This window comes from Homalodisca vitripennis, chromosome 5, assembly GCF_021130785.1.
Source record: "Homalodisca vitripennis isolate AUS2020 chromosome 5, UT_GWSS_2.1, whole genome shotgun sequence".
NCBI classification, from domain to species: domain Eukaryota; kingdom Metazoa; phylum Arthropoda; class Insecta; order Hemiptera; family Cicadellidae; genus Homalodisca; species Homalodisca vitripennis.
In genome coordinates this window covers 48441738-48456526 of record NC_060211.1, presented here as the reverse complement: position 1 = coordinate 48456526, position 14789 = coordinate 48441738, and the positions used below count along the sequence as shown (strand labels likewise).

At 33.6% G+C, this 14789-nt stretch overlaps 1 protein-coding gene across 4 annotated transcripts in view; it reads right to left on the bottom strand.

Annotated features, from left to right (window-relative positions):
* The window catches only part of LOC124362114, a 79064-nt gene that overhangs the window by 30478 nt on the left and 33797 nt on the right, over window positions 1–14789 (bottom strand). For all 4 annotated transcript variants that reach the window (XM_046816314.1, XM_046816313.1, XM_046816311.1 and 1 more), the window contains 6 exons: window positions 12708–12869; window positions 12336–12513; window positions 11030–11105; window positions 10823–10922; window positions 4231–4310; window positions 1747–1943 (listed from right to left, as the gene is read on the bottom strand). In XM_046816314.1, coding sequence (XP_046672270.1) covers window positions 1747–1943; window positions 4231–4310; window positions 10823–10922; window positions 11030–11105; window positions 12336–12513; window positions 12708–12869 — 793 coding nt within the window. The remainder of the gene's footprint in view (window positions 1–1746; window positions 1944–4230; window positions 4311–10822; window positions 10923–11029; window positions 11106–12335; window positions 12514–12707; window positions 12870–14789) is intronic.

Here is a 14789-nt window from a genome sequence, read left to right as displayed (position 1 = left end):
TAGTAGGATCAAAAGGTTTACAGATGAAACTTGTCGCATTAATTTGGTCCATCTTCTCTATTGGCCTTGCACAGTGAATGGGCTAAAATAAGGGCACAAGTCTATCTACCGTTTGATGCTGAAGTGAACAAAAAATGCTTCCTGTTCCTCTATCTTTAAGAAGTGAATGGATTGTGTAAAGCATAGTTTGAGGCGGTGTGAACGAGAACACTTTGATGTCAGTTATGACTCTGTCCACGTAGCCTAAGAGCTAAGAAAGCAAACTGAAGTTTATAAACTCTAGTACAGTCTTTAGTGATTTTTAAAACTGTATAGTGATAGCAAGATTCATAACACAAGCATTGTTTTGGTCAAAATGTTTTGTCTGTTACAAACTCTTATTATTATTAATAAAGAAACCAGAAGAATTCTTATTTCACTGCTGCTTGAATGCTTATGTTTTAAACTATAGATCTTCTAAAATTCAGTAAACGAATTTAGTTTAGTTGAAGGAAATGCATTTAACAACCAATCAATCAATGTGGTAACAAGTTTTAGTAAATTAAAAACATTCTGCTACTTGTTGTAGATGGAGCTTATATTGGTTACTGATAACTTACTTACATTAAAACATAAAACCAATATTTAACACTTTTATTTTTTGTGAGGCCTTTAGCCTTTCGATTGCCATTAAAAGGCCTCACAAAAAAATAAAATAAATAAAAGTATTAAATATTGGTTTTATGTTTTAATGTAAGTAAGTTATTCTGCTACTTGTTTAGATACAACAAAATTACTTAACCTTAAAATAATATATTTAGTTGAGGTTTTTTATAATCATGGTTATTTTCCTACAAAATAATATGAACCTTCAAAAGCAATTTTCTAAAACATTATGAATTCAAACAAAATTTATCTAAGATTGTAAATAATATTAAAAACAATCAATGAAATGAATCATTGAATTGAAGTTTTGGAAGAAATAAACTGGCTTTCAAAATAAAGTGTATAAAAACTTAAGGTTTATTTTGAATAATACGTAAAATTTTTAAATGCAAACCTTCCATACACTGAAATCAATACTTTTGTTTTTGAATTTACAAAAGGTTAAAAAGAGATTTTAATTTTATTGAGTTTTTAACATTACTAAATAAACAGTTTCAAAGTTGTAAACAAAAGCATTGTTTTATTTAGCATATTTTTAAATTAAAATTTTGACATTTGACACGCTGCCATTTTGTACTGGATTGTGATAAGAGACCTCTGGTTTGCGGCTTTGTTCTTATTTTACAAGGGACAAATTGGAAATTTCACTTGATAGGGGTTTACATTTTATTTCAACTCACTTCCTCCCCCAATCCCCCATTTTTAGGTTTGGAGTTTGAAGTTCCCATATCCCAAAAACCATGAATGTTAGTCTTATAACGATAGTGATTATAAAGCTATGGGTATTTGTTAATATATTTCTGTTCAAAAGTTGATAAGGGAAAGGGTGGGACTTTCCAAACATGTGGTGTACAACAGGATAAATAGGTAGTAACACATGCAGGTTAAGGAAACAGGATTTTTCCAGACATTTGCCATTGTTCAGTGAAACAAGAAATCAGTAACACTCAGGTAACTGAAACAAGAAATCAGTAACACTCAGGTGTTTCACTGAACGATGGCAAATGTCTGGAAAAATCCTGTTTCCTTCACAATCCTTCCATCGTCAAAAATAACCTTCAAACAAAGGACATGCAGGTTCTTGGTAGTAACAAAGGTTACCTGACTGATCTGCTGAACAACCCAATGGCTGTCAGGCTGAAGGGTTGTGTCTGCCGATGGGTGTGGCCGAGTTGTAGGTGGGGAGTGAGGAGGTGGTGGTGAGGTGCGTGGCCGAGCTCCTGTGTCCGAGTGCTGTTGCCTCCTCACGTCCTGCGGTACGTATGGTGATGTCCAACTGAGTCGTGATGTTCCACTCCCTACATCACAAACTCTATTAGTGCTTGAATACTTGGCTGGAATTATAAAGTTTAGTTTTTATTTTACCAAATGAAATTAAGATGTGTAGGCTGTTCTCGTTTACAAAAATACAATTGCTCAGCGGTTGCTCATCAAAGCAGTAGCAACGCTATTTGTTCCTTGGCTTAATTATTGATGGAGTGAAATGTAGGTAGACCTGTCCTGTCCTCTCTATCAGAAGTAGCATGCGCCGCATATGCGGTGCATTAACATACCGTCACATCACATACTTTTTTAAGTCAGTAATTATTATTTGATTGCAATAAAATTTATGTAGTAGCGAAGAGCAACCACATAAATCTTATCAAATATCAGATTTCCAACGAGCATAAAATCTGGGATCAAATGTGTATTTTTTCTTTTTTTCTTTTATGTATTTCAAGTGAGGACTTGTTTTCATATAGTTTTTAAGCATTAAAAATTATGTTAAAAGTAAACAAAAACACATCAACAAAACATGTTTCTGTGGTCTTTTGAAAGAAAAATTTTGTATAGTTTGTTTACATTTGGAGCACTTATTTTAGTTAAAATAAGCTTTAAAAAATATATTATCGGGTACTCTAAAACACTGTACCACTACAGTAAGTTTGCGTGCCACATCTAGGGTTAACACAGGGCATGATCATTTACATGTAGTAAAGAATTGGAGGTAGTATAGTGTAGTGTCTGTAAAAAATCAGTATGTGGCTTTAATATTAATCAAGTGAGGAGTATGAATTGGGTCAATCAAGTAATATTGTGTAGACAATTGGAATATTTTTCACACTGGTAGCTTTACACATTAAAATGTCCAAACTGTATAATGAGTATATCTTCTGGATTAATATAAATTTCAGTCCTTATTAATGTATATTATGGTTCTTAAAATCAAAACATTATTATGATTAATGTACTTTAGTTCCAGGTATACAAAATGTTTCAAAAAGGACTTTACAACTTTGAAAATTCATATAAATTTATTCAAAAAAGGTACGGTGCTGGTTGTATTGTTGTTTTAAAGGGAAACACACCAAGTTTTGACTCGTATAGTTCGCTAGTACAGAATCGCACCACAAACGGTAGCGGCAGTTATGTTAAGGATGGCTGCTTTTACTGGACTGGAGTGTGCTAGCTGTGTGTTGTGTTTCAGTTTGTAGAATCAAAGTCGGCAAAAACAGTTGAGCATAATTTTCGTACCAAGTACGCTAAAAATCTTCCTAGTAGGCCTGAGTGGCATAAATGTTTTTTAAACGGGATACTCAGTAAAACATAAGAAATCATCAAGTCATCCAAGCACAACTGATGAAGTTGTTGAGCAAATGAGGCAAAGTTTTGTCAACAGCCTTACGAAATCAACCCGACAATATTGTGAAATCTCGTGAGCTGCAAGTCCTACATACAATAGTTTAACATGCGTTGAGAAAATGTACAGATTTGTCACTTTTACAAGCAATTAAACACACTTATAAAATTACCCTGAAGAACTTCTTTGCAGATATGTTAAATTGATTGGATGATGATAAACATTTCTTGAACAACATAATCTTTTGTTACGAGTCAACTTTTCACTTAAGTGGCAATGTGAACACACATAACTGTAGGATTTGAAGCAAGGAAAATACACATGTAACATTGCATCATGATAGTCCTTAACTGAACATATTTTGAACGTTGAGCAAGAAGAAAATGTATGGCCCCTTTTTTCTAAGAGAGAATAATCAATGGAATGGTGAACCTAGATATGTATCAACAATTTTTGATACCATAGATCCATAAGGATAACCGAGAATGAAACGTTTACTTCATGCAAGATGGCGCACCACCACACTATCAGACTATGATGTCTGGGAATTTCTCATTGACAGCTTTCCAGGTCAATGAGCTGGCCGTGCTGCACCACTTGCATGGCCCACGCTCCTCAGACCTGACACTTCTAGACGTTTTGTTATGGGGCTTCATCAACGATATGGTCTATGTACCTCCTTTGCCCGCCACTCTACCGAAACTTAAGAGCAAGAATCTATATCGCCGGTGAGCAAGTTACACCTGCAAAGCTAGTGCTAGTTTGGAAAGAAATCGACTACCGATGAGATGTCTGCAAGATAACCAACGGAAGCCACATAGAACATCTTTAGTTTAAGGTAAAGAAAACTTGATGTGTTTTTCTTTAAAACAACACTAAAATCAGCACTGTACCTTTTTTGAATAAATTTATATGAATTTTCAAAGTTGTAAATTTCTTTGAAACACCCTTTATACAAGACTGACCTGTGGAAGGTTTCCTCCAAACATTGTGAGGCTGGACAGCTCCGGTGGCATTCTTAATGCTGGCTGACTCGTTCAGGTCCCTGGAACATCGAGCTATGTCAACTGTGTTTTACCAGCAAGGATGCACTGGTTTCTGTATTTTACTTTGATAGACGTGGGAAACATGGACAATATTTCTACTAATATTTTCAAACATTTCAAGATTCTTAACCTCTTAAAGACTTATTGAAAATAAACTAAAAAGTCAAATAATTGTTTTAAACTAATAATGTGGAAAAACACCTTTTTGACTTGTTTTTGTTGTTGAATTAACAGGTCTTTTGTGTGAAATGAATGAAAATTGAAGTACAACACTTTTTTCCACACATTTGTTTGTGAACGCTGGTTGTAATAGTTTTTACGGTACGGTATGGAAAATCTTGATGCAAGAAGCCACGCACAAACTTACTTCGCTATCACTGCACCGGTAACGTGATTCTTGGCGCACATTATGCATTGAGCCAACTACACATCTTAACATGAGCCAATCAGCAAGTCCACACAATCTAGTGGCTAACAGTCAACGACTACTGTCATTTATTTTGCTCGGCCATTGTTGCAAAACGGATTAACTCATAAGTTCGCTCTTCTTTAGTCATAAGTCAGTGATAAATTAATTCTGCTAAAGCTGTTATGGGGTTAATAACAATAGAATAGATAAATTTAAAATGTAAAAACTACAAAGTATATTTATTAATGGTGTTTCTAGAATGTAATGTAACTCTTATTGTAAAAAAATTATTTAAAATTATGATATATACATAAAGAAACTACAATATTCAAAGAGTGTTGCTTTCAGTCTTTTCTAGAGCCAGATGACACAACATTTAGAAATGTTTCGGATATGTACCTTTTTTATGAGTGTCTAAGATCTGTACCAACCAAAGTAAATTGACAGGTTTTTGCAAGCAACTAATGAAAAATTGTTAACAATATCAACTGCATATTTGGAACTTTCAAAATTACAAAAATTTGTCCTTGATAATAGATTTGTTTTAAATACAGAATAAAAACTAACTTCATCTCTTTCAGTACAAAAAAAGATAGAAAACATTCAAGTCCTAATATGTTAATAAATGATATCTATTTGGATCAAGTTAATAACATAAAATTTCTAGATCTCATCATAACCTTAGCTGGAATTTGCACACTGTGTGAATAGTTAATCGTATTAATTCTGGAACTCATGCTATTAAAAGGCTGTCTTATTTGTGCAGTTTACCGGTTTTAACCCTTTGGCTGCTAAGAATTTTTTGACATGTTATCCCAAACGTGCTAAGCCTAAAATGGTGAATTTGTAGAGTTTTACTAAAAAAATCATAAGTTCCTCAAATTTTAACCCATTTCATTGATTTTTGTTTTGTTTTGTAGTATAATATATGTAAGAAAATAAAAAATAATATATTTTTAAAAATACAAAACTATGTAAACAAATAAATAAATATATTTGTTTTTTTTTGTTTTTGTTTTTTTTTTTCAACTTTGACACAGAAAAACATAATTAAATATTTAACTTTTATTTTTTTTAATACATTTTTACATAAAACCATATGTTGTTTTTAGTACATACTGAAATTTTCATGCAAAAATATTGATTTTTACTCATGTAATGAAAAAACACACAAAAACTTACCCTGTGCTATCTAGATCACAGCTGTTTTTGCTGTTAGTGTACTATAAAAAAACCCCAGCAAATACAAGTATTGTTATTATTTTTATTCATTGATTTATGTTTTGTTTTGTAGTATAATATATGTAAGAAAATAAAAAAATAATACATTTTGAAAAATACAAAACTATGTAAACAGATTTTTTTTTGTTTTTGTTTTTTTTTCAACATTTGACACAGAAAAACATAATTAAATTTAACTTTTATTTTTTTAAATACATTTTTACCTAAAACCATATGTTGTTTTGAGTACATACTGAAATGTTCATGCAAAAATATACATTTTTACTTCTATAATGAAAAAAACACAAAAAACTTACCCTGTGCTATCTAGATCACAGCTGTTTTTGCCGTTAGTGTACTATAAAAAAAAACCCAGCAAATACAAGTGTTGTTATTATTTTTAAGGAAAAGTAAACTTATTCAACTGTCATTTACCGCAATCCGCGTGTAAATAACGTAATATTTAGTGCTGGAAAAAAAAAATTCGCAACAACGAAATATCGTTCCATAGCATTTTCCGGAACAAAGGCCAACTACGATATATCGTTGCATAGCATTTTTCGGCACAATTACCGAAAACAATATATCGTTGCATAGCAGCCAAAGGGTTAAAGATGGTTTTCCATGGCCATATTGTACACAGAATAGATATGTATGGAGGGTCTACAAACAAAAACTTAAATAGATACTGCAAAAAAGAGCACTGTGATCGATGTTATAAATTAGGAAGAAAGATTCAGTTAAAAATCACTTTACTGAACTGAACATTTTAACAGTAGTCTTTAAATTTTAGAATGTGTTATGTATGCTAGGACTTGAAACCCATAGTTATAACACTAGGAATAAGAATGAATTAGTTTTACCTAAAAATAATTTAAAGTATTTAACAAAAAAATATAAACTAAAATTAAAAGAATATTTAATAAAAAATGAATTTTTTCATTTCAACAGTTTTATACACTGACATTGTTATGAAATCTTAATGACAATAGACTTTATTTGCGCAATTCATAGAGGTCTATGAATATTTAACATAGACGTCAAAAATACAATATTAAATAATTACTTACTTACTGCCGAGGCGTAACAAATCTCAGTCGATTCTTTGCCTCGTCTATGAGCCTCTTCCACGCCACCCTGTCTTCCGCCAGATCCACAGACCCTCCACACCGGGTCACATCTTCGACCACTTGATCGCACCATCTTATCTTTGGCCTACCCAAAGGGCGCCTTCCTGCCGGTACCGCCGCCTGGTAGACCTCTTTTAACCTTGTGCCCTCCTGTCTCCGATGTACATGTCCTAGCCAGCTAATTCTCTTTGCCTTCACCAAAGCCACAATATCAGGATCTTGGTATACATTGCGTAATTCTCTATTTTTTCTTATTCGCCACACCCCTTCATCACATATTGGTCCAAATATTTTTCGGAGAACTTTATTCTCAAAAACAATCAACCGCCCCTCATTTTTCTTTGTTAATGTCCATGTTTCACTTCCATACATTAGGACTGGTTGAATGATTGTTTTATAAATTCTTATTTTGGAGCATTGTGACAACAATCTTGACGTAAAGAGTTTTGTACACGCCCCAAGACACCTATTTGCATTAGCTAATTTGCTTTGTATCTCTATATCCTCCACGTTTTTGCTGTTTATTGTTACACCCAAATATTTAAAACTTTCTACACAGCCAATCGAGTAGTTGTCAATGCTTAAGTTTGTTCTCACATTTCCAGCATGTCTTCCAAAATGAATAATTTTAGTTTTATCTTCATTTAGCTCTAAGCCTACTGTTTGACATTCTTTAATAAAACTTTTTGTTAGTGTGGAGAGGTCATCCAAACTTTCTGACAAGATCACTACATCATCCGCAAATGCCATTACGTTCAGGTCCACTCCTAATTTAACCCCTCTTTGTAGTCTTTTAACTTTTTGTAATGCCTCTTCCACAGCCAGGTTGAAGAGAGTGGGAGAAATCCCATCTTCCTGTCTTACTCCAGTGTTGATAAGGAAGTTTTCCGACATTTCTCCATCTATTCTTATTTTGGCCTTTGAGTCACTTATACACATTTTTGATAGTCTTATTAGTTTTTGCGGGATTCCATGTTTTTCCATCTTCTTGAATAGAGCATTCCTATCTATGCTGTCATAAGCTTTCTTGAAGTCTATAAAAATTCCATAGAAGCCTTTGTTGAACTCATAATATTTTGAGATTGCCTGTTTAAGTAGGCAAATTTGATCTATTGTGGACCTGCCTTTCATAAATCCTGATTGCTGTTCATCAATTATTGCTTCAGTATAAGGACTTAATCTTGATAGTAATATTTTTGAAAATATCTTGTAGACGGTGTTCAAAAGAGATATTCCTCTATAATTAGAACATAATTGTTTATCCCCCTTTTTGTGCAGAGGAATTACCACTGCTTCTCTCCATACCTCCGGTATAATTTCCTCTTCCCATACTTTTGTAATAAGTTTATGTATTTCTTTTATCAGGAATTTTCCTCCACTTTTAATAATCTCACTTGTAATTCCGTCTTCACCAGGAGCCTTATTGCATTTAAGCTTCGCTACCGCGTCTTCTACTTCTTGCGTAGAGGGTGGCATCACCTCCGGTTGTACATGTTGGTAATTTAATTTATCGTCAACACTTCTGTTTGTACAGTGGTCACAATTCAGGAGTTCTTCAAAGTAGTCTTTCCACACTTTAACCCCTGATTCTTTGTCCATCACTAACTGTCCATTTTTGTCTTCATATTAAATAATTAGAAAGAAAAAACAATTTAGTTGTGTCAGTTATCGCATTACTTTATATTTATACTTTAAATGCATTACTTTAATTATTAAAGTAACTTAGTTGTAGTTGATATTATTTATTGTCCGCATGTGCATAATATAAATAAAGGTAACTTGACTTTGACTAAGTCATCGCTTTCAATTCCACAAGCAATTCAACAACAATTCTATCATAGCACTGGAATTTCAACAAATGTTGATTTCTTTCAAACAACATTATGTTGCACTTAAAAAAATAATTAAGAAATATATAAAACATTGGTTTCTGATGACCCTAAAAATATTAACTTTTTATATTAATTATGTATAAATACATCTACTATAATATTTATGTATTAGAAACCTAAAGTTAATTTCAAAATTATATTTCTAATAAAATGCAAAGTTTTAACATACTTAACCCTTTGAGTGCCACAGCGTCGCTAATTTTGATGGTATGAAAAGTGCATAAAGTGCCAGCGTCGCCAATATTGTCGTATTTCGATAATATTTTATATAGTACAAAATTATTTTGGCCTAATAACCAAACAGCTGTATTCAATAGGTTCCAAACTATCAGTAAATACGAGTTTTATGTTGTTTCTCTACTATTTTATCTGTGAAACTTATGTTGTTTTTAGTACTTATCACGAAGCCACTATTTTTGGACGAGTTTTCCTTATCGGGGACAAAATAATTTACAGTATTAAAAACAACTGACTTTATTTAACCTATTTTGGAATTTACAAGTTATTACGACAATCAATGAAATCAAAAACTATAAGAACAACGTTTCATTATTCTAAAATGTCAGGTCATTCGTGAGTCTATTTAGATAGGAAATATGACTCGTCGAGTATTTTTTTATTCATTATGGAGAAGGAACTATAATGAAGTTTATTTTGATCTCTGATAAGGAAAACTCATCCAAAAACAGTGGGCTGTGATAATACCGAAGTGCCTGTGCGATGATTCTGTCTCCCAGTCACGCGACCGACGTAGCGGAGGAGTACTGTGTTGCGTAACGGCCTTTCTTGTTGTTTATGTGCCGATAACCAAGCATTTGAGTAAATACAAAATAAAATAGTAACTTATACAGTATTTTACTGTATTTCTTTACAAAAGTAATGTAGTGATTTGAGTTGTGTCCAAGCAAAAAACGTGAATTTTCAGTGTAAACATTATTAGGGTTATTATTTAGTAAATGTAAACTTGTATGTAAATATGTTAGCAAGTATTTGTTTATTCATTTACTAATCATATTTATTTGTGTTATATTGATGTTTTATTAGATTTATTTGGAAAACTACATCATTACTAAGTAATTTCTAAACTCTGACAAATGAAGTACAGTTTATAAAATGTCGGTACCGGGCAGCAGCATATAATGCCATGTTTTTAAAATTCTAGAATAAGATATTACACACGGGTTTTATTTAGAATTATATGGTCTTTACCATGGTATAAAGAAAAAAAACCGTATACACTCAAATTAGGTTGAAACTTAACTTTTTATACAAAAGTAAAAAACTTTTTTTATAAATACTGACATTTTTATAATTCAAATTTTACTTGTAACAATATGTATCATATTCTGCATTTAATAAGAAAAAAAACAACAACAAAATGATGGAAATCTGTTTGGTAGTTATTTTACAACAGCTTTTTTCCCAAAAGCTTACAAATATGCAAAAAAAACAGTGTGGCACTTTATGCATATGCCTTTGGAAAATACCCGTGGCACTCAAAGGGTTAAGTAATAAACAATGTTTTCAATAAAATTATTTGTTAGGCATATTTTTCATTTCATTAATGGTTGAGGGATTGTTTTATATATTATTTTTGTAATTGAACTACAGCGGGATAAAAAAAGAAGTCTTATTCAAAATGTATCAATCTGATACATTGTGTGATCTATCATATAAGTTTTTGTATGTGGTGAGAAATTGGCCTTTTTCAAATATCTCCAACTTTAAGTTATTCAAGAGAATCAAATAAATTATTCATTGCCATGGTCTATGTAAGCTTCACCAGCTATATAATTGTGTAGTTACATCGTTCCGAGAACACTTCAAAATAATAGGCATAGCTCAGTAACTGTTAGTACCCTGCAAATTCCAGATTGAAGTTGTCATCCATGGTGCTGGTGCCTTGTGTAGAACTGCCCCAAGTGCCTGTGGTGGTGCTGTTCTCTTGGAAACTGGAGCCTGCAAACACACCACACCGTACACTTTTCACTGTAAAAACTAAATCTCCAGGATCCACAAACATGTTATTTTGTTCAGTTTTACTTTTTGAATTGTGCAATACATACTCTGGAGGGGTTGTGAGATGTTCAGGTCTTGATTTCGCAAGAGTTCCTCTAGCTGCATCTTTGTTCCCAGCTTGTCCTGAAACAAAAACAAAGTTTGATACTAAGCAGTCAAAACAGTGCATCTCTAACTAGTAAAGATTATGTAACTATTAATTCCATTACATAGATTCTAGAGTGTTTTTAGAGGATTAATCTGTTGTAGATAATTCTTTTCACATAACTATCTGCATTCAAACAAATATAAATTATTGATATAGTTAATTACAATAGTGCTACTAACTACGAACATAGCACAACACTTTTGAAATAATATAACACACCCTAAGTGGTTTTTTAATATCCTATAACCCCCCCTACTTTGTAACATAAGCTATTGTGGGAAGGCTTGATTGAAGGGTATATTGAGTTCAGCTCCATTTTAGATGCTGCACTAAGTGAAAAGTGAAATGGAGCTAAACTCAATATTCACATCTACATTGTATCCACCCAAAAATATAATAGTAATAGTGTTTTCAACAAACAGAATCACTCTGTACAAGTGTTATTAATTTAAGTACTTCTCTTCTCTACACTCAGACGTGCAGTCTCTAAGGAGAACATGGTTATAATATTTTCATATTTCATTACTTTTTGTTATGAAGTGTGTTCAGAAAGAAAATACCAATTCTCTGTAAAGCTGCCGTAGCACTATTGTACTGTATTCAGTACATGCACAATTGTTTCTTTAGCTCATCAGCTCCACACTGATGGCATTACAGTTAGTTAGTCTTGTATTTTTTGTTTACTGTAGCTGTAAAAAATGTTTAAAACAATTGGCGATCCTGCAAACTGTGAGATTCAGTCTGCTATTTGATTTTTGGACACAAGGAATCTAAAGGCAGCCGAAATCCATTATCAGATTATAGAGATTTACAGTGAAGTGCAACGAGTGACGGGATGATGTGAAAGGAAGTTCAGTGAAGGGCAGACAAATGTTCATGACAAATCACGAAATGGGAGATCTGTTGCTGTGAATAATGACTTAGTTTTGAGAGTGGATATGAAAATCAAAATAATGGATAATATAACTTTATAATGGTCATTATAGTCCCCATACTAATTTCTTCTAATAATTACCTCGAACACACTTTGGGTAGGTCTTAATCTTAAATATCTAAATTAAAATCTAACTTGAATTGCATTCAGCATAATCAATGCAAATTAATTTATGAATACTGGACCTAATTAGGTGAATGCAATAAGGCTTCATTAACAATTTCCTACTTCAGAGCTTTAGATTATTCATTGAGTTGGCACTACTGCTCACCTCTTGGTTATTGTGTTTGGCAGCATTGGCTGGCAGCTGATGGTTGACTCTCTCACGCTCACAAGAGTTGAGCGAGCGACAGCCACGTTCAGAGTATAGTTCACTGCGCTCACATGCGTTCACCAGCCGCTCACCCACTGGCTGAGTGACATTCAGTTCTTGTGATGACATGTCCGACCTACAAATTGAATCACACATTCTTTTCAAGTTAAAATTTGATTAAAATGATTTTGGATTGCCTTTTCATTCTATACAACTAAACTATTTAAATATATACCATAGTATACTTTTAAATATAATTATTCCAGTTAATAACAAAAATTTATTTTTCCAAGAAAAACTCTTTTCAAATAAATATTTTTACAAGTGTACCTGTCAGGATGTGTAGGGCTAGAACTATGGTCACTCAGATGGGAGTTGCCCATCAGCTGCAGGATAGAGTCTGGTACTGGCTGGCCTGACTCCCGCAGCTCCTCCACAGTCCGCAGCAGATTCTGCAGCTGTTGCAGCTTGGCCTTGGCCTCGTGGAGCTGCCTGTAATACATCTGAATATAACATTTCAATTCTTGTTGGAATTTTAAAATACAAAAATATTCCTGTCTGTATGCCTGGACTGCACTGAATACAATTTTAAGTCTATGAAACAAATTCCTGCTTAACCCTTCACAGACAGTTTGCTGATATATCCGCAAAATCAGAGCAAAACCATACCAATTTATTTTTTAAATAAACTGTTCAAAATCATATTTTTCAGGCAATTTACAAAAATAAACAAAATATTTCTTTAAACCAAACTGAATTATTATTTGTAAGGGAAATTTGTTTTGTGAATTGAAAACACTGTGATCTTATATATGAAGTATGCCTTTTCTTTGTTATAAAACAACAAAAAACTATTTCACACACGAGTTTCAAATTAAAAAAAAATACACATGTAAATATAACACAACTTTTTTGTCTCAAGCAATTTGACGTATTCTGCAAATTTTTAGCCATCCACGAAGGGTTAAAGCAAATGTTTATAAGGGTGTTATGTTATTACGAGGGGTATCCAAAAAGTAAGTTTCCATTAATTATGAAAAAATTAAAAAGACTCAAAAAAAATAACTGAACTGAAACACATTTCTTCCGCCAAGGTGTCTTTTCAGCTCCGGAAACAGATGACAGATGAAAATCGCTAGGCGCAAGATCTGGTGAGTATGGAGGATGACTAAAAACATCCCACTTAAATTTCCTCAAAAGTTCCATTGTTGCACGAGCAGCGTGTGGTCGGGCGTTATCTTGAATAAGCAGAACCGTGCGCGACAAAAGTCCGCACCGTTTATTCTGTATTGCCCGCCGAAGTCTGGTGAGAACTTCACAATACCTTTCTGCATTTATGGTTTCGCCACGAGGAAGATAGTCAATCAATAACACTCCACGGCAGTCCCAAAAAACTGTAGCCATTACCTTTCCTGCCGACTCAAAAACTTTGGCTTTTTGAGGAGCAGCCTCTCCTTTTTTTTGCCACACCATACTCTGGCGTTTGGTCTCTGGAGTTGAGTGGTGAATCCATGTTTCATCACCAGTGACTATTCTACTGAAAAGGTTTTCATCTTCATCGTCAAACAATCGCAAGAAAGACTGGGCAGCAGCCATTCGTTGTTGTTTATGGGCATTGCTCAATAAGCGAGGCACCCATCTTGCACACACTTTTGCAAGCTGAAGATCTTCTGTCATGATATTGTGCACAGATGACCGGCTAACTTCAACACTTGACGGCAGTTTATCCATAATTTCATCGAGTCACTCGCTTATCATTGTCAATAACTGCTCGTACAGCATTAATGACGTCAGGTTGCCGAGAATTGACCGGTCGGCCACTACGCTCATCGTCATGAACATTTTCTCTTTCTTCCAAAAACATTGCACGCCAATGACGGACCATCTGAACGGACATAACATGTTCACCATACACTTGACACAACTGACGATGAATTTCAACGGCAGTTTCGTTTTTGGCGGTCAAGAAACGAATAACACTACGGACTTCGCAACTGGCGGCAGAACGCAGTGGAGTCTCCATGATGTTTGGGCAGCAACTGACTGAGAAGCGTGACAATGGGCCAGTGACCGGCGCACCTGTTGCCAACCGAACCACGCTACATATCCCCGCCCACAGCTGCACGCTGTGTTACGTACGCGTCTTTTTACAGAACAGGGAAACTTACTTTTTGGATACCCCTCGTAGAATTTAATGAATAATATCCTCACATAGTAACACCCTACAAATTGAAAAATATGATATAATGTTTTGGGACCCTTTGAGCTGACATATTGTATTTTCTTAAAATGAGTGTTTACCAGAATCAATAATAGCTTACTGTTCAATGTTGTTATATTGGAAATTGACACTTTTACGTGATTTTGATATTGAATTTAAAACTGTCATCAATATTAGATAAACATGACCAC